This window comes from Equus caballus, chromosome 2 (genome assembly GCF_041296265.1).
Source record: "Equus caballus isolate H_3958 breed thoroughbred chromosome 2, TB-T2T, whole genome shotgun sequence".
NCBI lineage: Eukaryota > Metazoa > Chordata > Mammalia > Perissodactyla > Equidae > Equus > Equus caballus.
In genome coordinates, this window is record NC_091685.1 from 19,987,442 (window position 1) to 20,015,065 (window position 27,624).

The 27,624-nt window shown below is 54.3% G+C and overlaps 1 protein-coding gene across 7 annotated transcripts; it reads left to right on the forward strand.

The window, feature by feature from the left end:
• Nucleotides 1-128: 128 nt before the first annotated feature.
• Nucleotides 129-27,430, forward strand: RSPO1 (R-spondin 1). Of its 7 annotated transcripts, none has more exons than XM_070245700.1 (8): nt 150-266; nt 3,081-3,163; nt 3,478-3,677; nt 5,125-5,507; nt 15,600-15,791; nt 17,812-17,961; nt 18,238-18,426; nt 26,362-27,430. In XM_070245700.1, the coding sequence occupies exons 4-8, from the start codon at nt 5,414-5,416 to the stop codon at nt 26,418-26,420; spliced, it is 684 nt and encodes a 227-aa protein (XP_070101801.1). In that variant the 5' UTR covers nt 150-266; nt 3,081-3,163; nt 3,478-3,677; nt 5,125-5,413; the 3' UTR covers nt 26,421-27,430.
• The last annotated feature ends 194 nt before the right edge of the window (nt 27,431-27,624 follow it).

Below are 27,624 nucleotides of genomic sequence, written 5' to 3' on the forward strand. Positions count from 1 at the left end.
GAGCACGAGCAGCGGGCGGAGAGCGGGGAGCGGACCGCGGGCGTGGGGCATCGCGGGGAGCGAGGGCCGGACCGGGCCGCCCCGAGGACCGATGCGCCGGGTGGGGCGCTGGCCCCGGAGGGCGTGAGCCGCCCGCAGATTGAGCAACTTGGGAACGCGCGGGCGGAGCGCGGGCGCCCAGGACAGTCCTGCGGCGGGCGGGCGGGCGAGCCGGCCGCGCCCTCGCCCATCCTGGGCCTGCACCCGCCGCGGCTGGCAGCGCGGAGGTGAGTCCCCCCTGAGCTGCCCGGTCCTCCTCCCCAGCGCCCCCTCTCCCGGGACCTGGGAGCCGCGGGCCCTCCCGTCGGGGCTTGGCCGAGGTGAGTGCGGGGGTGAGCCCGTGAGAGCAAGGGAATTTCTGACCGCTCTCTGGTCAACGAGTGTGGGAGAGGGCACCTCCTGGACCCCCTCCTGCAAGCCCTGCCACCCCCAGCACCCGCCGTCATCCCTCAAGCCATTGGGCAGTCCCCTCCTGGTTGCTGCCTCGGGTTCCCCTCAACCCGGCAGCCCCCTGTGAGCGTCCTTACTCGTAGTTCTGAATTCTCCAAGTCCACCAGCCCTATTCACCAGCACCCCGAATCCAGAAGCTCTTGATTCTAGGATTGTCCCATGGCCCCTGGTTACCCGCACCCCAGTCCCGTAGCCTGGGCCCGGGTCCGACGTGGCAGGCGGCGTGCGCCGCGGGCCCCGGTGCGCTGCGAGGTGGCGCGGCTGACTGGCCCGTGGGGTCGGGCGCTAGGGGAGGATGGTGTGGCTTGGCTGGGGAGAGGCGGCGGCTGTGTTGACCCGGGGCTCCCAGGAGAGCAAGGACAGATTCTGGGTGCGCGCCCTTGGGGGCAGGAGCTTTCTTATGAAACCGGCCCCTCGGACTTGCAGAGTTGTCTGGATTTGGGGGGGGGGGGCAGTCACAGGGACTTCAGGCCCGCCTCCCCTCCCCCTGCACCTGTTGGCCCTCCCTGGCATAGTGGGGAGGGAAGAAGCCCTTGCGCGCTTGGAGCGATGATGGAGGGACGTGAAGGAGCCTCTCCCCGCTGCCCCTGGTGTTGGGGCGCGGAGAGGGGGCCCAACACCTGGCTTGGCTCTGGCGGACACGCTAATCCCCACGGGTCGGGCAAGCACGTAGTACTTGGTCCCACCCCCAGCCCAGCAATTCTTCGATCCCTGCCCGCCAGCCCGCTCCATGGCCCAAACTCTCCACCCGCATCAGGTCCCGGGGAGGACTAATGAGAAATTATCGGGATGGTTTACATTTTTGGGTGCGTATCCGGCCTCAGACGGAGTACCAATTTGTCCTGATAGTGTTGCAGGCAGAAAGGTGAAAGTTATTCCAGCCTTCTCCAGGGAACTGAGTCCCGCCCTCAGCTCCACCCCCAGCTGTGTCCCCCTCTCCAGCCTGTGTCCTCCCCTCCCTGGACCACCTAGCAGGAGCCCCTCTCTCCTTGATCTCCTGCCCCAGCTCTGGCTCTGTCTCCTGCAGCCTTCCCGACCTCTGTCGCCTATTCCCCAAGCTGCGTCATGCCCCACATCCTTCAGCTCCTGCCCCTTGCCGGGCCCTCCAGATACCCAGTCCTGAGTGGCAAACCATTGCTCACTGACTTGATTGTAACCCCAAGACCTTTAAACTCTCAGCACCAGTAAAATGGGAATAATTCTGCCTTCCTCCCAGAGTTGGAGTGAGGAGTGAGTGAGGGCCTAGCACGTGGCAGGTGGTGCAGGCACGTAATGAATGTGGATCCCTCACTCCCACCCTGGCAGAGACAAAATGCCCTTCCTCACCCCCACGGATGCCTGAGACCTTGATCATTGCCAGCACTTCTCCTCGCTGGCTCTGCCTGTGCAGGGGAACGGGCCTCAAAAAGTGGACTGCTCGTGCTATATAGCCCACGGGGCAGAGGAAATCAGACAGAGGAACTAATAGAAATGAAACAGGCTACTTACAGACAGTCAGCAGCTCCCATCTCCTCTCGCAGCCCGAGTCTGCCCGGCAGTCTGTGTGTGTGCCCACTGCAGGGGGGTGGGAGGAGGGCAAGGATGAACTGGAGAGACATGGATGCAGGGGCCTGTCACCTTCCAGGGCTTGGTACTGCAGGGTCCCTAGACTGAGACCTGTCCAGCTTTTAAAATCACATTTCACATAAAATTCTGAATTTTCAACTTTTCCTTTAATAAGTGAGACTATCTGGTAATATTGAGCCATTATTTCTGCCTATCAACAATCAGCTGGCGTTGAACAGTACATGCTCCCTTGAGGCAGGGCATTTGCCCTCGCGTTCACCCCTTCCGACACCCGGCTTCCCTCCTCTTTGTTGCTTGTATCCCTCGTAAAGTGAACTCCTAGCTCCTTTTCAGGGTTGATTCCATAGGTAGACCTTTCTAGGGGCGCTTGGATCGCTTCCTATCCAGCGATGAGTCGGGGAGGCCCATGTCGCTTGCTCCAGTGAAATTCAGATCCAGATCCTCCTCCCCATTTCCTAGCTGAGATCAGGGTTGGATAGTGATTCCTGGGGGAGTGGACCAGGAGACCCTCACTGGCCGGGTCCAGGTGAGCATGGCAAGGGCTCAGGTGAAAGCTAAGACCCAGGAGGATGGAGGGAGAATTTAGAGAAGTAGAGGGAGGAAAAGGAAGGGAGCTAACCTTTGCTGAGCACTAACCCCGATGTGCCAGGCACCATGCAGGGTGGCACAGGGAGGGCAGAGATGCATATGGGACTTTTTCTGCCCCCAGGACCTCAGGGGTGCTGATCACACGGTGAGACCAAAGTCTCACTGAGGTTTAACACCTGATTTGTCTCCCGTGGTCTTCACCAGTGTTTGCCCCGTGTAAGGACTCACGGCACCCTGAGAGTGAATCTGCCAGGGGTCCTCAGACTTCAGTTTGAGAAACGCTCCAATTAAAAGTTAACCCTATCACTGAGTGATCACGTTGGGGCCGAGGCAATCAACCATAAAGACAAATGCAAATATGGAAATTGCATAACAGTGCTCAGCAGGAAGGTTCGGGTCCAGATGGATACAAAAAAACTGTTTATGTTGCTTTTTAGATGACCGTTGGAATGTAGACACAAGATGAAGTGTTGGGCATAGAAAATACGGCATATACAATTGAGCCCTCACTACGTGCCAGGTACCATTCTAAGCAGTTTCATGTGTTAACTCATTTAAGCTATAAAAAAACAACAACCCTCTTGGGGCTGGCCCCGTGGCCGAGTGGTTAAGTTCGCGCGCTCCGCTACAGGCGGCCCAGTGTTTCATTGGTTCAAATCCTGGGCGCGGACATGGCACTGCTCATCAAACCACACTGAGGCAGCGTCCCACATGCCACAACTAGAAGGACCCACAACTAACAATATACAACTATGTACCGGGGGGCTTTGGGGAGAAAAAGGAAAAAAATAAAATCTTTAAAAAACAAAACAAAAAACAACAACCCTCTTGCAGATAAGGAAACTGAGGATCAGACCAGCTAAGCAACTAGCCCAAGGTAACAGCTAAGAAATAGCAGAGCCAACATTTGAAGCCAGGCCATCTGACTCTGAAGTTTCTGCCCTTAACCATCATTCTCTACGGCCGACCTCTGAGACTATATACTTGGAGCTGAAGACCCCAGGCCGATACGCTCAGCCGGACGTCGGCAGTTGGTGGGTGATGGGGGAGTGCAGTGGGGGCTGGGGAGGATGGGAATGCTTTGGCAGGTCACGCAGGGAGTACTGGAGGGGCAGGTAGGGGCTGGCATTTGGGGGTGGCTGGGGGCATCTCCACTGGCTCCGGCCGCAGAGCCAGGTGGGATCCATCAGCCTCATGTAAACACTTCTCACAAGCAGCTTAACCACTTGAGTGTGTCTGGCCTTCAAAGCTGGTGGGAGAGGCAGAGGAGGGAGGTGCTGAACTCCCTCGTGGGATAATGATTTATCTCCCATGCAGGTGGGCTCTCCTGGGGCCTCCCCAAGAGGTGAAGGGCAAAAGGACTGGGACCGGGGTTGGGAGGGGCAGCTCCACGCTAGCGTTTCAGATTTCTCATTAGTAAGCCAAAATGCAGCCAACCCTCAGAGCAAGCCTGTGAACTAGGCTATTTATCCCCACTCTATAGATGAGGAAACCGAGGTTCAGAGAGGCCAAGTGACTTGTCCAAAGGCATCTGAGCAGTGGGTGGGAGGGTGATGCCTCCCTGGCATCTAGAAAGCTTCCCAAAGGCTTGCTGGTTTCTCCCGTCCCCGTGTGAGTGTGAGTGGGTGCGCAGCAAAGTGTGTGGGGCAGTGTGTGGGCGGGCCTCTGTGTGTTTGCGACCCTGTGAGTGTGAAGTGGGGTTTTCGTCCCCTGACTCCCAGGTTGAGCTCCAACTTCCCAGACACATTTCCCTGGGGAGGGACCAGCTCCCCCTGCCCCCACCCCCCCGGGCCAGCGGGTCCAGAGACCTGGCCCTCGCTGGGCCGGGGGATTATCCCCATTCTCTGTGACTCTGGCCAGGGCGGGCATTGCTGCCTCTTTTATCCTCTGACAAAGGCCAGGCCCGCAGGGCCTGCTGTGTCAGAGTTTCTGTGGCCAGGGGAAGCCTTACTTCCTTTTCTCCCGCCAAGCCCAGAGGGCCACGCAGAGTCTGCCAGCTTGTCAGGGGCCACTGCTCTAGCTCCAGGACAGGTGAAAGGCACAGGGGTGACTCAGCACTGGGAAGAGAAGGCTGAGGGGTCACTCACAGAAAGACAGATAGAGCTCCTCTTCGAGAGACAGGCTATTACTGCAGCGTGAGGTCTGCAGGGCAGACCTAAAGAAGAACTTCCAGCTAGAACTGACCAACATTGGGCAGGGGTGGGGTCAGCTGGTTTCCCGTGATCCACAAGTTTTATTTGAGTGTCCACCGTATTCTAGCTACTTGGGTAGCCGGCTCCAGTCCCAGGTCAGGGAATTCCACAAGATAGGAAAAGCAGTAGATTTCTTCTACAGGGGTGCCAGGTGGGTAGCTTGTAATGTCCAAACATTCTGAGTTCTCACAGTCTCCTAGGTAGGGGACATGGGAGGGTAGGAGGCATAGGTTGGGGGGCCCTATGGTACCCCAGAATTAACCCTTCTCTCTCATCCCTCCCTCAATAGGTTGGTTTTTGGAGGTGTCCCTGCTGAAGTGACAAAGAGTTATCCCATGTGACACCCCGAGGTGCCTTTGAGGGAAGCTCTCTGGACTTCCTTATGGGCTGATGGAAAAGTGGGCTCCCCGCACCCTCTCTGTCCCCAGCTGAGATTATGGTGGATTTGGGATCCAGCCCAGGCCTGGGCCTCCTGCTGCTGACCCAGCCCCGGAGGCGTTAGCAAGAGCCCTGCGCCGTCCACCCCACCTCCCCAGAGACCACCCCTCCCACCAGGGGCCTGGAGCTGGCGAGTGACTATGCGGCTTGGGCTGTGTGTGGTGGCCCTGGTTCTGAGCTGGATGCATCTCGCTGCCGGCAGCCGGGGGATCAAGGGGAAGAGGCAGAGGCGGAGTGAGTACTGGAGCGGGGCTGGACCACTGAGGGCCTTGGGGGTGGGAGGGGGCCTGTGCTAGTTTCATTCTGTGGTGACCATTGCAGATTTCTACTTTATTACACCTTTGTACATTACTCGGTAGATTATCCTGCTTGTGGATTATCCAGTTTGTGGATTAATTTGTTGAGATTACCCACTCTATAGATCACTCCTTTTGCCTATTTTCCCCTTTGTAGACTCTGCTTTCTAGATTAACCCCTCTCTTGTGAGAATCCAGTTTGTGGATTATGCCCTTTGACATGACACCAGCTTTGTGTGGTATCCATGGAGATGATTGCTGGCCCCGCAGCCAGGGATGCGCGGTCCCCTCCGCACTGACGGGAGTCCAGGGCTCCTTTCTTTTACTGGTGGCTCCTTTGGGGCAGGGAACTCTGCACAGCTTGGCGATGGGCAACTGCCTTCCCTGCCCAGATCATGGTTTTTAGCCCAGCCCAGTGGTATTCAGGGAGCTGCATGGTGGGGGGGGGGGGGGGGGGTGACGGGGAGGCAAGTGGATGGCAGTCTAGCCCCCCTGCCCTCCCAACCAGAGCGGCTCCACTCTTCCCTGCTTTCCATAAGACTCCGTGTAAGATGTCATTGGAAGAAAGAGTTCTCACAGCTTAAAATAAAATAAATCGTATCATTGTACAGATGGGGAAACTGAGGCTAAGAAAGGAGAAGAGATGACAGGCACAAGGACACACAGTCAGTGTTGGAACCCAGGTCTCCTAATTCCTTCGAGCCCAGTCTTCTTGAAAACAGAGCTTGATAAGAGTTCAAGGTTAGCCTGTCTCTACCGCCCTCGCCGCCCCTCGCAGATTCCTGTCCTAGGCGGTCCTGAGGGAGGTCCTCTTGCCACTGCCAATGTCTCCAGGGATGAGGGTTCAGTTCACGCACATTATGTTGGAGAATGGCTACTCTGTGTGAGCGACCCATGCTAGGGAGTGGGCTGGAGGCCTGTGCTGCAGACCCCAAGGCCTGTCTGTCTCTCAGCATCCCCGGTAAGGGAGAGATGTCACGCCCACAGGCAGGCAGCTCCTCTGAAATCTAGCCCAACCACCTCTTGCTCCGCTTTGGAGGCCTGCAGACCGAGGCCTGCCAGGAAAGGTCGAAAGGCAGTGGCGTTTTGTTGGGTCTCCACGGGAGCGGCCAAGGCCAGAACCCAGCCCAGGGAGAGAAGCTCAGAGAGCTGGTGAAGCTGAAAATCCCTGGCTTAACGAACAATTAGAGACGGTTACGTTTAATCAGCAGCGAGCCCTTCATTTTCCTCCCTTCTCATCTGTTGTGGCCAGTGTTTTGGACTCCCCGGGCCAGATGCGGTTTAGCGGTTTATAATCGGTCTCCTCTATTTCCGAGATGAGAGAGAGGACGAGAGGAGCCACTCACAGCCTTGTGGTCCCGCTTCCACTCACACATGCAGAGGTGCACACCCACCTAAACTGGGGGGTCAGAAGACCTGGGTTCGAGTCTTTTGTACTGAAAAAAAAAAGTACCAGCCGGGCCATCAGAACAGGCCAGTCCCAGTAATGCCCAATCAAATGCAGCAATTTTGATGTGTCTGCTTTGAAAAGCCACATCCCACAGCCTCGGCAGCGTGTAACCCCATCTTTATTGCCAGGTGGTGTGAGTGACAGACATCCCTGATGGTGAGATCTGAGGCTGGAGTGAGGTGTGGGGAAAGACTCAGGATGCCATGAGGGTCCAAAATGGACAGAGGCTCAGAGAGGGATGAGGATAGAGCTTGCTAGGCAATACTTGTTAAATAATGACCATAAACCACAAGCGTACTTAGATAGGAATACGGTAAGGCTTACCTGAGATGATAGGGGTATCTATCGTGAAACCTTTGTAAAATACCAAGTTCTGTAGAGACTTTGGGATGCATGTCATTGTTATATAAACAATGTGTGCACCTTTTTGCCCTAGGGTTTTAGGGGGGTGGGGGAGGGAAGAAAGAGGACTAAGACACCCGTATGTGGCTGCTCTGGCCTCCCGACCACGTAGAGAGGCAGTGGGCAGCCTGGGGGCAGAGGTGGGCTTGCTGTGGATACAGGCCTCAGCTCTGTCCCCCATCTCGTGATGGCACGTCAGGAGGGCAGCTGGATGCCACCGAGTAGAGCTCCGATTTGGAGCCACACACCAGTTCTGAGCTCAGAAATGACTGTTCTCCGGTCTGAGTGATCATCTCCCTGCCTGTTGGGGGAGAAATTGAGCAAAGAACTGTTTAGTGATGAGTTACAAACACTGGCAGGGCATCCTCCTCCTCTTCCACTCATGAGGACCCCTCCCCACCCTGGAGCCCCTCTGCCCTCACAATCTCTTCTTTGCTCGCTGCGCCTCACCCTCTGCTGACCTCCTTCCCATCTGGATTTCCTGCCTTCACCAAGGCCTCGTTCCCTCACCATCCCTCGCAGAGTGCCCCCTCCCCTTACTGAGTCTCTTCTCCTATCTGATTCCTGGGCCCCCTCACTCAGTCCTGTGCCCTTTGAAACCCCCATCCTTCACTGAACCCTGACTCCTCCGGAAGCTGGTGCCGCCTCTTTGCCCCTTCTCACTGTCCCATCCTCCACCCGCGCTGACCATCTTCCCTCACTGAAGCCTCATTCGTTCCTTGGGCCATTCCACAAACGTCCACTGCGAACCTACTGAGCCTGGCTGTGGGACACAGAGATGAGTCTTGAGGAGTCCACGGGCGAGTGGGGAGGAGACCATTTCTATCTGGTTTGTGAATGCGGTGACAGGAGGAACCGTGGGGGGCTGGGAGAGCCCAGAGGAGTGACTCCTGGCTTGTGTTTTGAGTAGATGATCTCCAGGCAAGGGAGTGAGGGTGGGTGAGAGGGAATGGCATTCCAGGCAGAGGGAACAGCATGTCCAAAGGTGTGGAGCCAGGAGGGGGCAGAGGCTGTTCAGGTGATGGTGTGCAGCTGGGAGTAGCTGGAGGAATGGTTCATAGGTGGAGATCTGGGGAGCCCTCGGGTTGTAACTGGAGCGGCTGGGCTCACATCTGTTTTATGCTTGGAGGGTCTTTTCTATTGGAAAGAGAGGTTGTGCTGCTAAAACAAAAAACCTACCACGCCTTAGGATAGAGCCATGAAAGCTGCCTGGGGCTGAGGGAGCAGAGCCGTTCTGGGCGTGACGCTGCGGAAGTGGGCAGAGGTCAGACGGGGAGTGCTCTGTACTTGCCGGGCTGGGGAGTTTGCATTTCACCTGACTTGAGCTGTGAGTAATGAGGAGCCACTGAGAGGTTTTAGTCAGGGGGCAGCACGGTCCAGCCGCAGGAAGAGGTCAGGGGAGGTGGCTTAGGTGGGAGGCAAACTGGCCAGTTAAAGGCTATTTGGGGCCAGGGGAGAAAAAGTGAAGATCTAAGCTAACTCCCAGCTGAGGTAAAGGATGCTGGGTCTTCTCAGGGGGGCACACCGGGGATGACCCTGGGCGCCACGAACAGACGCATCTCCTGGGAGAGCATGTCCCCTGAGAGGGGCCCTTGCCCGCCCACTTCCATGCCTCCTCACTGAGGACCCCATTCCCTGTCACCACCTCCCCCGCCAACTGAGCTCAGATCACTTACCAAATCGCGATCCTGCAAGGCTAGATACCACCCCAAACCAAGGTCAGCCCTCCTCTGGGTCATGGCAAGTTCCTCTCCACCCCTCATTGACCCTCTCTGAACCCACCCTGGGCCCCTCACTCCTTTCCAATCCCACTCCCCGTGTTTTATCGAACACTCAGTGACCTTCATCCGCGTACTCCCCTCCCGGAGCCTCTGTCTCACCACATCCTCAACCCTACCTCTGGGGGACCCCATCCCTTTGTGGAGCTTCACCCCTTCACTGGGCTCCCATTCAGAAAAAAGACAGGCTCCACCCTCCAAAGTTCTTTCTAGTGGGCGACAAAGACCTCTTAGCAGATAATAATGATGCGAGGTGCTATCTACTGTGATGGATTCAAGTCCAGTACTGGGGGCGGGGGAGCACAGAGAAATGCTCCATCTAGACTTTGCTGGGAGGTGTGATCAGGGGAGACTTTCTGGAGGAGGTGACTTTGGTTCTGAGGCTTGAAGGAGTTCGTCAGGCTCAGGAGGAGGCAGAGAGTGCTCCAGGCAGTAGGACCAACGTGCACAAAGGCACAGAGATGTGAAGTAGAGTGATGTGACCAGAGAAACAAAAATAGTTCCATATTGCTTAGGAGATGAGCCAGGTGGGATCAGCTCATGGGAGCCTGTTAGGCCAGGTGGAGGAGCTGCGTCTTAATTCTGCAGGCCACAGGGAGCTATTGATGGATTTTAGGCAGGGGGTGTGACACCATCAGAGCTTTGATTTTAGTAAGATCCTTGGAGGTGAGAAAGCTGGGGGAGAAGGGACTGTGACCAGAAGCCATTCTTAGGGGAGGCAGTCACTGAGCCACCCAGGGGCAAGACCTAATTAAAGGAACATCGACTCGAAAGGGGTTTGGACTAGGATGAAGGAGCCGGAGAAGCAGCAGAGAAACGAGGAGGGCACAGCCTTGCCCTCCTGGCTCAGGGAAGTGGGTTTCACTGAGCGCTTGGGATGGAGGGAGCGGGGGGCGGGGGCAGAGCTGTGAGGGGGCGGGTTTGTGAAGAAGTTGGGAGGGAGGCTCCATCTCTACCCTGAGTGCCCTTCCCCTCACTGAGCCCACCCAGCCTCCTCAGCCAGGCTACGACCCTGCAGGGCTGCCTCCCCTGTGTCATAGGTGCGGGAGCCAGATGGAGACTTTCAAACTAAATCTGAACACGCCTTTCTGTGGTCTCTTTCCTCGCCCCTGGAATACAGCCCTGTTTGCCATTCTGTGGATGCACTAGCACTTTTGGTGTCTCAGAGCCTTTGCACTGGCTCTTCTCCTGGCTGGCACACCCTCTTCACCTAGCCGGCTGGGTGAGGGAGTGCCCTCCATTGCTCCTCCGTTCACCACAGGGCGTAGCCAGCCCTGCTTCCCGCATGCCTGAGTGGGCCTCTCTTTATGCCTCGGCATCCCCAGCTCCTAGCAGTCCTGGGCATGTATTAGGTGTACAGGGAACGTCTGTGGAATGAATGAACCTTGGTTTCTCCTTTTGAATCATTCTGTAACCCCCCCCACCCCCTACCATACTCCTTGGACCTCCCCTGCCCCCCCTGAGACCCCCCCTCCCTCTGGCTCTCCATCCCTTCACTGCCCATCCACTTGCCTCTCTAAGCTGAGAATACCTTGGCTTCCTGTCCCCTTCCTCATTGAACTGACTCCTCCCCATCACTGAGCCCCTCTCCTCTTTGCTGAGCCCCCTCCCTCTTCCTCATGGGGCTCAGCTCCCTCAGTCCTTGCCCCTGACCACCCCCACCCCGCTGTCCCTCCCTCTACCCCAGGCCAGCCTTACTGCCTGAGCTCTGACCCTTGACCCTCTGCATCCCTGGGTCTTCACTCCTCCATCACTTACCCTGCCTCTGAGTCTTGTGAACACAGCCTCTGCTCCCAGCTGTCTCTCCTCTCTGTCTCTTTCTGTGCTCTCTGACCCCCTCCTCACTCTACCCTCCACCCTCTGTGCCTTCTGCTCACTCTTCAGCCCACGGTGGTTTGGCTCTCATCCTCACCACTCCTCCAAAACTGCTCATCTGCAGGTCCCCTAGTCAGCTCCTAATGCAAGTGTGATGGGACCTGACCAAGTCTCACTGGCGGGGTCTCCTCCCGGCCCAACTCCTGCAGACGTCTCCTTTCCAGCTTGGTTTCTCTCCCCACTCTCCTCAGTCTCCTCCCGCCTCTCAACAATTCCTTCTCAGCTTCTCTCTGAGCCCCTCTTCCTCTGCTTGTCTGTGGAACGTGAGTGTTGCCCCAGCCTCAGCCCTTGGCCCTCTCCTCCAGCTGCACAGCTTCTGCCTGGGCTGCCTTCCACCCCGCGGATTCAAACACCAACAACGGCTCCCAGCACGGACCCCTGAGTTCTCTCCCCGTCTCCACCGCCAATTTCCCGAATGAGATGGCTCTAGTCCTGCACCTTCCTTGGACTCCTCCCACTGCCCTCTGCTCTCCACCCCACCATGGGCACCAGCAACCTGTTTGTTGCTGATTCCTTACACGACGTCTCATCTTGGCACGTTGAGATGCCTCCTCTGTAGCGTGTGCTCTTCTCTTGGCTTCCATGACTCCATATGCTTTTGAGCATCTCCTACCTGTCTGCTTGCCCCTTCTCAGCCTCTTGACCCTTCCTTTTCTGTCCTTCTCTTCAATGTCTGATTCCTCTTCTCACCCTTGATCCCCACTCTCCTTGCCATCTCATGGCCCTCCATGCCTTTGATGACAGTTTTCATGTTAAGGACTCTGAGTCTCAACCTCCAGCTAAGACGTTTCTCTTGAGTTCCAGACCCACAGGTTCAGCTGCCTAATAGACATCCTCCCCTGGGGGTCCCACAGGAACCACAACCTCAACACATCTAAAACTTAGCTGGGTCTCCTCCCGTGGTCCCTCTCTCAGTGAAGGGCCAACAGCTACCCCGCCACACAAGCCCAACACCTGGAGTCACCCTCGACTTGTGCTTCCCCACGCCTTCACCCCCATGGATGGTCCAATCCATCACCTAGCCTTGTTGATTTCACTACCTGAATATCTTACATGTGTTTCCTCCTTTCCATCCTCTTGGCTCAGCTCTGTCTCTTTGAACCTGGCAGTCCTCCTGCCTCCAGTTTTGTGCTCCCTGTGATCCATCCTCCACACTGCGGAGCGATCTTTCAAAAATGGAATCCTGACCACATCTCCTGTTTTAAAGCCCCCAGTGATTTCTCACCGCCTTTAGGATAATGTCTGAACTCCTTTATACGGGTTCAAGACCCTTCCTTATCTTGCCCCGTGCATGCCACACTGTCTCTTGCTGTGTCACTGATAGCTCTGAAGAAAAACACACACAGAGATCTGTTGGTTGAATGGGAGGTGGGCAATGGGATTCTGGGAAGACCTTTTGCAAATCCGTCCTTAACAAAAGTGATAAGGGGAGCTGGCCAGGTGGCACAGTGTTTAAGTTCGCACCTTGTGCCTCGGCGGCCAGGGTTCACCTGTTCAGATCCCGGGTGCAGACATGGCACCGCTTGGCAAGCCATGCTGTGGCAGGCGTCCCACATATAAAGTGGAGGAAGATGGGCATGGATGTTAGCTCAGGGCCAGTCTTCCTCAGCAAAAAGAGGAGGATTGGCAGCAGATGTTAGCTCAGGGCTAATCTTCCTCAAAAAAAAAAAAGTGATAAGGAAGGAATAAATAAGTCCAGGAACATAGCTACAGAGGCCTGCAAATGGGACACCTGCCTGACTTAATTTCAACAATGAATTAACCAAAAACTTGAGTTACAATTTAGTGTCTTTGAAGTAGAAATGGTACCTAAATCTACAGTCACTTATTAATTTGTAATACAGCTGAATAAAGGCCCAAATTGGGAAAATAATCCCCAGAACTTCCTTATAACTTCAATATGACATTTGGGGTACTTTTGACCTTGCAATGACCAAGCCAGCAAGAACGATATGAATTTTTTAATTTATTGATTAATTAAATGGCAACATTGACTCGATACAAATAAATCCTCTATTTAAAAACAATCAGCCTCACTATACTTTCAGCTTCCCTGTCATCTCATATTGTCCTATCCCCGGCCTTCATAAACTTTGTTCCCTCTGCCTGGAACGCATACTGGCTGTGAAGCTTGTTCAAGTCATTTAACCTCTCTATTTCTTCATCTGTAAAAAGGGGGATTAAAAAAATAATACTATCTACTTCATGGGTTGTAAGGAATAAATGAGCAAATGCTTGTAAGGCACTAAGAGCAATGTCCGCCACAGAACAAGTGTTCAATGTTTAGTAATCAGCTGCCAGTGTTATCATGATGATTTTGTTGTTATTATTATCGTTGTGATGGTTAATCTCCTCTTCCCATCTCTGCTTGCCTTCCTAGCTCTCACTTGTTCTCCTGTTCTGAAATCAGGGACTATTCCCAGAGCAGGTGCTCCTCCCAACAGGAGTGGGCATCCTCATCTCCCTTTTTCGGTGGTGGGAAGGGAGGCACGCAAGAGGCAGTGTTTTGCCCTGGGTCCCAGGCAGGGGACTTGGTTCTAGGCTCAGCCGACTCTGAAGTCTGAGCTGTGGGTCCAGCACGCTGCCTGTTCTCCTATGGCTCTGTTCTGATTCCCCAGCTCTCTGCCTCCAGCCTCTATCAACAGCTCCCCGCTCCCTGTTTCCTCGTGAGTGGCTTGTGACTACTCTCCTTCCTGTTCAACTCGCTTCTCTTCCACAGGCTTCTCTTAGTGACTGGCCCCACTGTTCACCCATATTCTAGGCAAGAACCCTGGGAATCACCTCCCCCCTCCTATTGGTCACTCTGGCCATACCGATTGTGTTCCCTAAGCATCTCTCAAATCCTTTTATCTCCATCTCCACTGAACAGAATCTGATTTAAGACTTTCTCATCTTTCTCACCTGGATGATCATGTCAGCCTCCCCCCAGATGGTCCTTCAGTCTCTGGTCCCCACCCAGGCTGCGGGGAGAACCTTTCAAACATGTAAATCAGACCAGATCTTGCTGCTGCTTAAAACTTGCTGATGGCTCCCTGTTGTCTAATCACCTCTGAGAAAGGTCCCAAGAAAAACTCTGCAAAACGAAGGTTCTGTGGCCAAAATGTCTGGGAAATGCAGCTCACTCTGTCCCCCTCTTGGAGAGTCACTCTGCACAGGAGCGTAATGAAAGGGGCAAGAAGCCCCACAGTGAAGAATCCTGTTTAGACTTGTGGGTCCCAGTGGTTCCCAGTCTTACCTGGTGCGGTGGCCTTTTCTCCACATCCTCCTATGAACATCTAGGGGAATCGTGGTCCGAGGAGTACTCTTGGGGAAACGCTGCCTGGCAGGATCAAGTTCGAGTCCTTTAGCATGATGTAAAGGACCTTTCAAGATCAGACACCTTATCTTTCACACTCTCCTCCCCACCCCTCCTGCACCCCAAATTACCTGCACTTCCCCTTGGGTTGTTTGACGCCTCTGTGGCCTTGCTGCTAGAGGGCCCTTATTTCTACTTCCTAATGGACAAATCTCTACTAATTCTTCAAGAGTTGGCCCCAAGGGAGGGCCCCTCCTTTGTGACTCCTTCCCGTTCTTCTTTTTGAGTCCACTGTTGCTTGGCCTTGTGGCTGTCCGCATTTACCTGTTTGCAGGTCTCTCTGCGCCACTGAAAGACCAGTTCAGAGTGGCCAGGCGTCTTTGCCTCCACATCCCCAGCGCTCGCCCCACACATGGTACCTGGGTGGGATTCAGTGAGTGCTGGTTGGACAAATGGTTGAGGGACCTGGACCAGAGGTCAGAGCCTCACTGCCGCGGCTGGAGAGGACACTGCCTCCAAGGATGATTCTAAGCCAGGGTTTCTCAACCTCAGCACCAGATAACATTTTGGACCAGATAATTTGTTGTGGAGGCTGCCCCATGCGTTGTAGGACAGTTAGTGGCATTCCCAGCCTCTGTCCCCCAGATGCCAGTAGCAACCTCCTTCCCCAGTGTGACAATCAAAAATGTCTCTGGACATTGCCAAGTGTCCCCTGGGGAGCGGAATCATCTCTGGTTGAAACCACTGTTTAGACCTAAGTGACTCTCGGTGTCTTCTTATCTCTGGACAGGTGGTCTTTTTCTCAGTTTAATCCATCATCCCTCTTGTCCTTAAAACTTCCTCAAGGAGAAAAAAACCCTCCTCCCATACCTGAGGCTGAGCTTCTCTTCCTCTGGGGAGGGTAGGGGTAAATTCCAGGAAGGGCGCAGCTTCAGTGGCCTCTCTGGGGATGGTGGAGCCAGGCTGGAGGGTGAGCTTGTGTTGTCCCTGGCGCTAGGGAGGCATTTAGGATGGATGGCATCTGTGCTAGTTCCCATGAGAGAGGATCCTGGGGAGGTTTATAAAGCAGCCTTGCAGACAGAGAGCTGCCAGCCTGGTCTGTGCTTTCTGAGAAGCGCATCCATTCGATAGTATGAAACTCCTGTCTACTTACTTCCCGTCCTTGCGGGAGCCTGGGAAGGAGGGAGGTCTCTCCTCCAGCTGCCTCTCACTCCTGTTCCACCCTTACAGTCAGCACCGAGGGGAGCCAGGCCTGTGCCAAAGGCTGTGAGCTCTGTTCTGAGGTCAACGGCTGCCTCAAGTGCTCGCCCAAGCTGTTCATCCTGCTGGAGAGGAACGACATCCGCCAGGTGGGCGTCTGCTTGCCGTCCTGCCCACCTGGATACTTCGATGCCCGCAACCCCGACATGAACAAGTGCATCAGTGAGTGTGGGCAGGGCTGGAGAAGGGCAGTAGAGACTCTGGACTCTGGGGGTGGGTGCTTTGAACTGTTGGTGGCCTGCAGGAGGAGTAGAGGGGACGCTGAGGAAAGGAGAGAAGGCTTCTGATTCAAGCACCCAGCTGCTGGCCAGACATCTCCCCCAGATATCCCAGCCACATTTCCAACTCCGTGTGTCCACATCAGAACCACGCCTCCTCCCTCCAAACCTGCACTGACCTGTATTCCCACAGGTCACTCTCGGTGTCCCAAGCCATCACCCAAGGTACAGACCTGAGAGCCAGCCTCTCATTTGTGCCACCCCCCATCCATCCAATAACCGAGTCGTCCCTGCTCCATCTCCTGTCTATCTTCACTCCCACTGTCTTGTCCAGGTTTCCATCACCTCTCTCCTGGACCATCGCATTGCCTGTTGACTGTCCTCCAACCTCATCTGGTTCCCTTTGGCCTTCCCTCTGCACTGTAGCCATAAATGAGATTCTGAAACACACAACGTACGCAATCACACTTCCGCTTAAAAACCACTGCTGCGTCCATTGACAGCATGGGAATTCAAGCCCTGGTCAGCCTTCTCTCCCCCCACCCCTTCTTCCCCAGGTCTTCTTACACAGCTCCACTCTCCCACACCAGCTAGAGTTCCATGTGCTCCAAGGCACATGCTGTCACACCTCCATCCCGTCTCAGCTGTGACATGGTGGGGGACACACAATGAACACACTCCAGTGAATAATGCCAATGCCCCCTCCCATCTGTTCAGTGCCTTGGTGTTTAGAATGCATTCCAGATCTAATTCAGTTGAGCCTCATAACAGCCTTTGGAGGGAGCTGGGACCTAAGTGATGGTACCCTTTTTACAGCTGATAACATTGAGGCCTGGAGGGGAAGTGACGGGCCCAAGCTCACCCAGCTCCGGTTCTAATCCCAACTCTGCTATTTATTCATTGTGTGGCTTTGGGCAAGTCACAGCCTCTCAAAACCTCATCTTCAAAATGGGAGGACTAGTTTTTATCTCCTAAGGTTGCTGTGAGAGGCATATGGAAAGCTCTTAGTGTCTGGCACTCAAACAATGGTAGCTGCTATTGTTGCTATTTTTGTTCATCTTTTACCTGCAACCAAACCGGGAGTCAGGAACCAGGAGGCACAGGGGAGGGAGGAGTGGGGGCAGGGAGCTTGTGAGGATGGACGTAGCACCCTGGGGCTGCCCTCTTGGTCCTCAGGGTGTTTGGGGTAGGAGTTCCTGGCTGTGCCAGCTCCTGGGAAACTGGCAGCCCAGGCTTCAGGTGCCAGAGACTGGAAGGCAGGCAGCCCCACCCACAGTCTGGGAAGGGAGGGATCGTGAAACACCCTGCCTGCTTCCAGCCTAGCCGGCAAGCCCCCTCCCCACCCCTGCTACTTCCCCTGAGGAGGGAGAGCTGGCAGGAGGGGATCAGAGAGGGACCCAGGAGTCGGACCAAGGTGGTTCCTGGAACTTGGTCTTGCAGAGAGAGAGGAATTTGCCCTGAGATTGCTCCTGCCTCCTCCAAGCTGATTCTTTCTGACCTGGGCAGGAGGAGGACCAGGGTTTGGGGTGTTGTGGATGCCCAGCAATGGGGGAAGAGGAGACCACATAGCCACTCTTGGGGGGTCATTGTGTCCCTCAGTTTGATCCTCTGGAGTGCCATGAGATGCTGGGACCCTCCTCTATCACCCCCACTAATTGCAGAGAACCCTGCCCCCTCCTGTGAAATCGGCTCTCTTGGTTCCAGGGCCTGGGATTGGGTTGGGGTTGTCTGACCATGGCAGGAGTCCCAGGAGGCCCTCAGGAGTGGCCCCTTCAGCCGCCCCTCCCCCACCCCATCCTTGCCTTCCTTCCTCTTCCTCCCAAGGCTCCTCTGCAGTAGTCACTGCTCCAGACCCAGTCCCGTCCTGTGTGGCGGGGTGTGGATGGGTGGGCAGTGGGGATGGGGATGAGAGGATGTGTCCACTCGAGGCTGAGCCAGAACCCCCAGTCTGGTCCTCCCCTCAGAATGCAAGATTGAGCACTGCGAGGCCTGCTTCAGCCACAACTTCTGCACCAAGTGTAAGGAGAGCTTGTACCTGCACAAGGGCCGCTGCTACCCGGCCTGTCCCGAGGGCTCTGCAGCGGCCAACGGCACCATGGAGTGCAGCAGTCCTGGTAGGTGTGGGGGGCGCAGCAGAGGGTCCGGATCCCAGGGGGAGGGGCACGGCCAGGAGATCTGAGCAGGGACAGCCGGGCTGGGGCCCTGTGCCAAGAAAGCTTACCCCACGACCACCCTCTGAGGTTTCTCTCAGGACTTTCCCACCCTCTGGACCAAAGATGCCTCCAGCCCAAGGCAGGTGGGAGGGGCTGCCCTGGGGAGTTCTGGGCCGGGAGAGGAGACGTGACCCCTCCTCCTCTTCCTTCTTTCCATCTTCCCTCCCTTCCTGCCAGCACAATGTGAAATGAGTGAGTGGTCCCTGTGGGGGCCGTGCTCCAAGAAGAAGAAGCTGTGTGGTTTCCGGAAGGGCTCTGAGGAGCGGACACGGAGAGTGCTCCACGCCCCTGGTGGGGACCACACCATCTGCTCCAACACCAAGGAGACCCGGAGGTGCACAGTGCGGAGGATACCCTGTCCCGAGGGTGAGCTGCAGCCTCTGCCTCCCTGGGGTTGGGGGTCAGGCACAGCCGCAGGAGGTCTGGCCACCTGTGCTTCCTGCCTGTGGCCCAGGAGAGGGCCTCAAGCCAGGGCCAGATGGGGAACCCCAACTCAAGACCCTCTGCTGTGCAAACCAGTGCCAAATCCTGGCAGAGGGCAACCCCCAGAACTCTGTGTGGTGGGAGCTGGAAGATTCTGTGTCCATATCCTTCCAGTTTCTCCATTTCTTCTGAGCCAGCAGATGTTGGCACTGGAAGGGCCCCCAGAGGTCAGGTAGGGGTGTGGAAGGGGGTGCTAAGATCCAGAGAGTTGTGGTGATCTGGCCAAGGGCATACAGCCTGCATTGGCAATGATGTGGTGGCTGGCCCCAGAGGCGGTAGTGTGGGGTGGAGGAGTGGCGGGCCACCCTGCCTGTCCTGAGACTTGCCCTGAACATCTGGGAAATGCTCTTGGTCCATTGGATCCAAGGTCTGAGGAAGACCTGAGAAAGAGGAGGGTGTCTGGTTCATCGAGGGGTGGAGGGTGAAAAGGCTCTTGGGGCCCCCCTCTCAGTGCCCACATCACAGGGTCCTCTGAAGTGGCTGCTGGTCAGAGAAGACCTTGAGGGGACCCTGACTGTGTAAGGAAGCATCTCCAGGCCCCCCCCAGCTTCCTCCCCCCTCCTCTCCTGGGGCCCTTGGCCGTGCCCAGGGCCCCTCTGCTATGGCAGGACGCCCTTTGTTGACTCTTCCTGCTGTTGGGGTTGCAGGGCAGAAGAGGCGGAAGGGAGGCCAGGGCCGGCGGGAGAACGCCAACAGGAACCTGAGCAGGAAGGAGAGCAAGGAGGCGGGCGCCAGCTCTCGGAGACGCAAGGGTCAGCAAGAGCAGCAGCACCAAGGGACAGTGGGGCCGGTCACCTCTGTGGGGCCCACCTAGGGACATTGTTCAGCCTCCGGGCCCATGCAGAAAGAGTCCAGCGCTGCTCTGTGTGATGAAAGCTTTACTGAACGCGCGTGCTGGGGGCAACACGGACACACACTCTCCTTACATCCATGGACAAAGACACACACACACAGACCTCGTGTCCAAACATGCAACCAACATACATGCACACACGTGCACATGCACACACACAATCGAGGCTGCTGGAAGACACTTCTATCCCTCAGACATCTCTGTGTGAACAGGGTGGGGAGCTGGAGGGCTCATCTCTGCCTGGCAGAGGGCCCAGCAGCACACGCTTGGTTTGCGAAGCTCCCTGTGGACGTGTCAGAGAACCTCTCCCAGCGTCCAAGCCCAAACTCTGCAGAGCGGAGCCTCCTCAGGAGCTGCTAGGATTGGCCCCGTGTGGCAGACAGGAGCCAAAGCTTGGGGACTGTTCAGCATTTCCAGTTGTGTGACTTTATCATTAGAGAGTATTGTTACACACCCATGATCCATATCAGGGCTGCCCTGACTCTGAAAACTGCTTAAAGGTTTATTTCAAATTAAAAACAAAAACCAAATGACCACAGTAGCCACAGACACCGCATTCCTTTTCAGGGTACAGGGGTTGGCGGGGTGCGCACGGGAGCTGGAAGGGACGGGGCTGAATTTTGAGAGACCCCTAATGGCCTCCTAGGTGGAAGGTCCAGAGCAGGAAGAAAACTTTGGGGTTACTCAGGGTGATAAGCAGCTTTTCTACATCCTTGCTACTCAGAGTGTGGCCCAGCATCAACGTTATCCCTGGGCACCTTGTTAGAAATGAGAATCTCAAGCCCCATCCCAGACCTGATGGCCTGCATTTTAACAAGGTTCCGGGGGACTGGCACACACATTCAAGTTTGAGAAACACTGCTTTGATCCCCTCTAAGGACTGAGTGAAGGGTCTCGGCCAGCTTGCAGCAGGAGGACTTCTAGTCAGCTATAAAGGAAGACTTTCCATCCGGGAGGGGTAGAATCTACATGCTGAAGGGCGCACTCGGGGAGGGAGTGCTGAGGCTCTCTGAGACGGTTGGGGGATGGTCAGATCCAGAGGCAGAACAGTGGATGGAATGGCCTCGGGTGGCGTTCTGAAGTGCCCACTGGTAGCCATCCGTGCACCAGGCTCTGGATGAAGTGTTTGGTTTCCAGAGGGGAGCCAGACACGGACCTTGCTCTCATGGAGCTTAGAGGTGGGTGGAGGTGACAGGTGTGAATCAAGTAGTCATCCAGATAAATGTATAATTACAAATAGGTGGCGTTCAGGGCAGGCAACTCCTGGCAAACAGCTATGAAAGTGAATGAAACGGAATAAAAATAAAAGACTCTATCTCAGGGAAGCAAAGAAGGTGATGTTTGAGCCCAGCTCTGAAGGATGAGTGGAAGGAGTTCAGACAGAGCAGGAGGAGCATTCTAGACCAGCGCTGTCCAACAGGAACATGATATGAGCCACTTGTATAATTTAAAATTTTCTAGTAGCCGCACTTAAAGAATAAAAAGAAACAGGTGAAGTTAATTTGATCTTTTATTTAACCAAATATATGCAACATGTTATCTTTTCAACACGTTATCAGTATAAAAAAGTATTTATGAGATCTTTTACCTTCTTTTTCTTTTACTGAGTCTTCAAAATTCTGCATGTATTTTTACACTTAGAGCAGATCTTAATTCCGACACTAAATTTTCACCAGAAATATTTGATCTGTATTTAGATTTCGTAGAAATTCAAGTTGCAAAGTAGATTCATATACCCAAGATGTTTAAAGAATAGTTAACAGTTTTCCAGTAACTGAATTAACAATTCAGTTCTTCAGTTGCACTGGCTGTGTTTCATGTGTTCACTAGCCCTATGTGGCTAGTAGCTATTGTACTGGACAGCATAGTCCTATACAGAGGGCATAGCACATACAAATGTCCTGTGGCAGAAAGGAGCTTCGTGTTCAAGGCGCTGAAAGAAGGCCAATAGAGCTGGAAGGTCTGGAGGGCAAGTCAGGTGAGAGGATTCCAGAAAGGTCACATGGAGTTGGATGTATTCTCAGAACCCAGGGAGGCTGTTGAAGGGTTTTAAACAGCAGGCCAGCATGACCAGGTTTGCATTTTGCAAAGATCATGTTGGCTGTAGTGTAAAAGACAAATGTCAGGCTCCGGGGGGAAGGATAACTCTAGAGAAGGATGGAGAGGTGGGACAGGTGTGGGAAGGCTGGAAGGTTTGGGAGGTGGCATCTCAGGTCTGTGCACCTGACCTCTGTGGGGCTCATCCCCCCATACCTGTGAGCCCCTTCACTGCTGGTCAGGAGCCTAGGCGGTCACGGGCTGTGGCGGCTGGCTCCGGCCTCTCCCCCAGCTGCTCACTTTGCCTCCTCTCCCTGACCCTGGCTCTGTCTTTGCCAGTCTCTCTGGCCCTATCAGTCTTCCATCTCTGATTTCTGCCTCTCTGCCTTTGCCCTCCTTGTTTCTCTGACTCTATCCTTTCTCTCTCTAACGAATACAGTGTCTATCTTTTTGTCACGCTGTCTTTCTCTGTTCCCACCTCCTCAGCCTCTGACTAGATTTGCGTGCGCCATTTTCCTCTCTGTTTTCCTCTTTCTTCTGGGTATCGATCCTCAGTCCCTGCATGTCTTGGCTGTCTCCGGTTCTGAATTGTCCCAGTCTCCCAGATCCTTAGGTCCTCACTACTCAGAGCGTGGCCCCGGAGCAGCAACCTCGGCCTCATCTGGGAGCTAGGGCAGAATCGCAGACCCCTCCCAGACCTAAAGAATCTCAATCTGCCTTGTAACAGATCCACCAGGTAATTCACGCGCATGTTAAACGTTTCAGAAGCATGGTCTTAAGCTTTCCTCTAAAACAACGTCAAAAGGAAAATCCAGAACCTTAGCAACATGGAGTGATCTGGATCCTCCTGTACCTCCTACGTCATCCTGGTGAAGCTGAGACATTCTGCTTTGCTGCATCGCCTCCTAAAGCTGCTCCTGAGGCTCTAGGCAGTGAAGGAAGGGACCAGAACATGGGCTGTAGGGGGGCCTGAGCTCCCACATGTGCGGAATTACTGGTGAGAGGGAATTCTCCTAATACCAACACACCGGGGCTTCCGGGTGCCGTCCCAGCGCATCCTTGCAAACAGCGCCGCCCGGCCTACCCTGTCTGTCTCACTCCGCCCTTTCAAGAGTAAGCATGTTTTTTTGAGCTGGAGGTGGGATGTGGGTTTCAAGATGGGGGGCAGTTACCTGGTCACAGCCCTAGGAGCAGCCCACATTGGATTGATCCCAAGCCACATGTGATTTTCAGAGCGAGCAAGTGCTGGAGCGAGGGAGTCCTGTCAAGATTCCTAATCCTACTCCACGGCCTAGGCGACAACAGCACGTGATTTGTATGTGGCTCTTACCTGCCCACATTGTCGTTTGGAAAATGTTAGCTCTTTCCTCTCCAGAATCACAGACTTATCCAGCCTAACACATTTCTGACCACCATACCCAGTGCCAGCTCTGGTATGTTTCAAACCAAGCCTCCAGAGAATGGATTTGTTTTCCATTTCAACATTTTGGGCGATGGGGTTGTGTTTTCTGGGCTTGTTTTTTGAAGTGTTTTTTTCTCCCTTCTGCTTTGTTTGGTTTGGTTTGGAAAGACTGAGAGGGAATTTAGGAAAAGGGTCAGCTCCCCGGGCCCTGATTCAAGTCCCTGACACAGGGCCACTAATCCAGGGGCTGGCTTTTCCGCCCCTGACTCCTCCAGCTGTGGTCTGGACCAGATTTACGCGAACAACAGGTGGAAACTCTGGTGAAAAGTGGTAAGGGTAGAAAAACCACAGAGGGAACAGGTTCTGTTCGGAAGGATTCAGTGGATTCATTGCAAAGAGGCTGGAGGACTATCTGGCTGGTAAAAGCGAGGAGGAACAAAAGCCTCGTTATAGGAAAGTAGAGAAGATCTGAAGATTAGATGCCTCGGTGGGCGGGGGGGGGGGCGGTGTTTGCTGAGCCCGGGCATACCAGAGCTGGGTGCACCTGCTTTGGTGTGGCATACCTCCTGGCTCTCCGGGAGGGAAGGAGCCGACACAGGGTGAAGAATAAACAGGTTTTGGCTAGAGGCTTGGTTGAGGCTCCTTGAAGCATTGCATAGACCCTGGATGAGCAGCCACTGGTGGGGATGGTGGGAAAGCTGCTGAAGGTAGGCCGTTGCCTTTCTCTGGCACCTCTAGCTAACCAGGTTGGTGGTGAGAAGGATAAGAGACCCAGGCCAGTGGCTGGAGAAGGTGGCTTGGGTCTGACCCCAGAGCCTTCCAGAACTTAAGTAGGAAGTTGCGAAACAGGGCTACATTTTGAAAGAGAAAGTATGTGAAATATGGTTCCTCCCTCGCCCATTCGCTCTCCCGGAGCTTGTGCAGGGAGGTGGGTAAGATGGAATCCTGGCTGGACTCAGTCTGCTGTGGGAAAGAGGGCAGAGCGGAGCCCTCAGGGAGCCCTCAGGCCAGGCCACAGCAGCTGCCAGCCTTTGGTTATTGATCATTGTTATTGGGATGCATTTTTCCATCTGTTGAGCATCAGCCTGGCCCACAGAGAAGGCCGGCTCCTTCCTCTGGCTGAGTTTCGTCTCCCCAAAGGGCTGGCTTCTGAGGGATCCTTCTGCAACCCAAAATGTGCCATGGGCTGCTGATTAAATACTTGGAATGTCTTCAGGTCGAGCCAGGCCTGTCCATAAAATGGGAGGCATTTTGGCAGTTGCAAGGGCCCTGGCACCCAGTCTTGGCACTGGTGCGGCTGTCTTCTTCAAGGAGCTGGGGTGGGCCTCCCGCCAGCATGCTTCCCTGGGAAACATCGAAGTGAGTTAAAGTCAACAATGAGTTCATCTCCAAAAGGAATAAGCCGGCAGCCTTCAGGGCAGGGGAGCAGGAGGAGGGAGGGGCAGGGATTTAGGGGCAGTAGAGGGGGCTAAGTGATGCTGGAACGGCCACACCAGATCCAAGCCTGTCAAACGAGCTGGCAGCTCAAGGAACAAAGAAAAGTTCTTTCCCAGGCCAGCCCTGGAAAGCTCACTTGGCAAAGGTGGTGACAATGAGGGTGTCACAATCCTGGGGACCATGGGAAGTGTTCTCTCAAGGACTGGGAGCTGGAGCCAGACACTGACTGGGAAAGAGGCTAGGGCAGTCGGCTCGGTGGATCTGGGAACTCTGGTTCTGCTGGCCCCAGGCCTGCCTGGGGAGCACATGAAGATGGCCATCCGGGCCACTGAACTCCACTTTCTCATCTCGAGGACTCAAAGGAGGAGGACTCGGGTGTCGAGGCCAAGTGAAGAGCAGGCTCCTGATTGCAAACCCAGCCTTTTTGGCTCAACGTCTCTATCTCTAGCTTGATCTCTGAGGACTTTCCATTTGGACAATGGTTCCTGATTTGAGCCAGTGCCTCACTTCTGTGCTCTTCACCGCCTGGAGCATGAGGAGACCACATCCTAAAGGACATCGGACTGCTCTCCACTCACCTGAGCTGATACACCGTGGGACACAGGAACCAATGGCAGAGCGAAACCCAAAATGAACCATACTCTGGGACCCGCCCAAGGGGAGCCACCTCGCTTTAGGTACCAAGCGGAATCCTGGGCTGCCCAGCCTCCGTTCAAGGACTGGGCTCTGAGTGGAGGGAGCGGAGCAGTGCCTCCCTGCTTTGGACAGAAAAGCCCAATGATGGCCTGGCAGCTGCTTGTGCCAATGGAGATGCACGTAACCCATCTGGTTCAGACTTCAGCTCTGCCCCAGGGGCTGGGAGACTGGCAACAACTGCCTTGAATATATACTTGGCCTTTCTCCCAAGGGCAGGACCAATGCGATAGGCTATGTTTGATTTCTCTCATGCCCTCCCATTCATTCTCACAAGGTATTTTATTGTACGAGGTATTTGCCTACGATGCATATTTACAATTCTTTTCCCACCACCAAACCAACAAAATGTCCACAGACATTGCATCTCAATTTCTCACAAACACATTCTCATTGCATTCCCATGGTTTACCCTTCTCCTATTTCCCTCTTTTTAAAAACAAAAAAAAAAACCTGCTTCACCCTTCTGTTCTTTCTGATTCCCCTCTGTGTTGACTGACTTCGGCTTCTCCGCTCTCCCAGGGAGCTTTTGCGGCCCCCTCCCACCACCACCCTTTGTCTTCCTCTGCTTTTGCTGTGTCTCCACAGGTTCTTCAGAGCCATGGTTTGCCCAGTCCATATTTCCCCTGTATACTGGGCCAGTTGCATTTGTCATTTTTTATTAAGGCTACATGGTTGTTGAATGAATGAAAAAAAGTGAACAAATGAAAAGGTCCTGCTTGAATGGATTTAGTCTCCTATTGTTCCTGGAGATCATAGTTATTAATAGCGCTTACTCCTTTTTCCTTCTGGAGAGAAAAATAAGGCCAGCATCAAAGTTCGTGAGGACCCAGGACCAAAAGCAACCTGACTTTGATCTTTTGGTCATTTGGCCACAACTGGTTGTGACAACCCAGCTTTCCAGAGTCATCTCCCGCCACTCGCATCCCCCACCTCATCTACTCTTCTACTCAGAACACTTCAGCGGTGCCCAATACAAATAAACTTCTAAGTTTCAATGCCTTTGTCCGTGCTGTTCCCTCCACCTAAAATGTACTTCCCCATGCTCCCATCTGTAGATATACTCATATTGCATACCCAGATCGAATTATTATGTGAAGGAGCTCCCCTCATCGGTAGTTGCCCCTCCTTCTGTGTCTCTATGGACCACCTGTACACCTTTATCACATCTAGGTCTATGCTCCCAGTCGAATGTCAGCTCCTGAGAGCAGGGACTGTGGGATTCATTATTGCATTCCCTGACCTTTCCCAAGTCTGATGAAGCTGTGAGTGCAGTTGGAGACATACTTATAATAATGGCGAACATTTATATAGCACTCACACTCTTCTAAGCCCTTTACTTGCCTCACTGAATCCTCAACAGGAGGTGGATACCATTATTCTGCCCATTTTACAGATGAGAAAACTGAGACCCAAAGAAGTGAAGGGATGGGACCAAGGACACGCAGCCAATGAATGGTGGAGCCAGAATTTGAACTCAGGTCGTTTGGCTGCGTTACTGCCTACCTGTGTGGAAACTCACATTTTGCATGTCCTTTCCCCACCTGCAAAACATGACACCCAGACTTTTCAGAGCCTCACTCTTTTATTAGCAAGAGGAGAGGGATCCAGGGGGTGGATCACATGTGCTCACAAATAATGCTATAAGGTCCTCACCAGCATCCACCGGGCCCTGCCTCTCCACTCCAGCCTGTCATCAGCATCCTTTGTTCCTGAAGCTGCTTAAGACCGCCTTACCACCACGTGGCTGCCAGTGTGTGTGCCAGCGTGGGGCCATGGTGGCTGCCTCCAGACGCTCCTGAAGCCACCCATCCCGCATGCAGCCCCTGAAGACTGCAATGTGCCAGGACCACCTCGGGCAAAACAGAGAGTCTCTCTTTTCTACCTGTGTAGATCACCAAAGTGGGTCTCACAAAGACCGTGGACAAAGGGCTCACTGGATTTCTGCGTGAAGTCCTCTTCTCCTTTGGGCTCAGAACAAGTCCCGAGGCTCAGCCAGGGGGCTGGCAGACCACTGCTGCTCCTCCCAGACTCCCTTTTCTTCTCTGCATGGGCTCCCTCTGCCCACTTGCCCTGAAATTTAAACCTCTGCAGAGAGCCCCCTGCTGGTCCACTGAAGCATCATCTACTCTCAGATGGGTAGTGGACCCCCTTCTCTGAAGTTCCAAGACAGAAAAAACTAAATGTACCACCATATTGAAACAGGCAACGCTGCCTCTCGGAGGTCAGTGGCAAATGGACAGTCCACTGGTACTCAGTTACATGCCTAGTCACTGCGCAGAACACATGCCGGAGCCCTCGGACGGGGTTGTGGGCAAGCTTCTGTAAAGGGCCAGGTAGTAAACACTGAAAGGCCTCTGTTGCAGCCACTCAGCTCTGCCATCATAGTGCAAAAGCAGCCAGAACCCTATGTAAACAAATGATGTGACAGTGCTCCTATAAAACTTTATTTATGAACCCTGAAATTTGCATTTCATTCATAGTCTTCAGGTATCACAAAATATTATTCCTATTTTGACTTTTTTCAACCGTTGGAAAGTATAAGGACCATTCCTAGCTCGCGGGCCATATGAAAACAGGCAGCTGGTTGGATCCGCCGGGCAGGCTGTGGTTGGCTTACCCCTGCCCTCGGAGATGAGCTCGCTTTAGTCCTGGTACT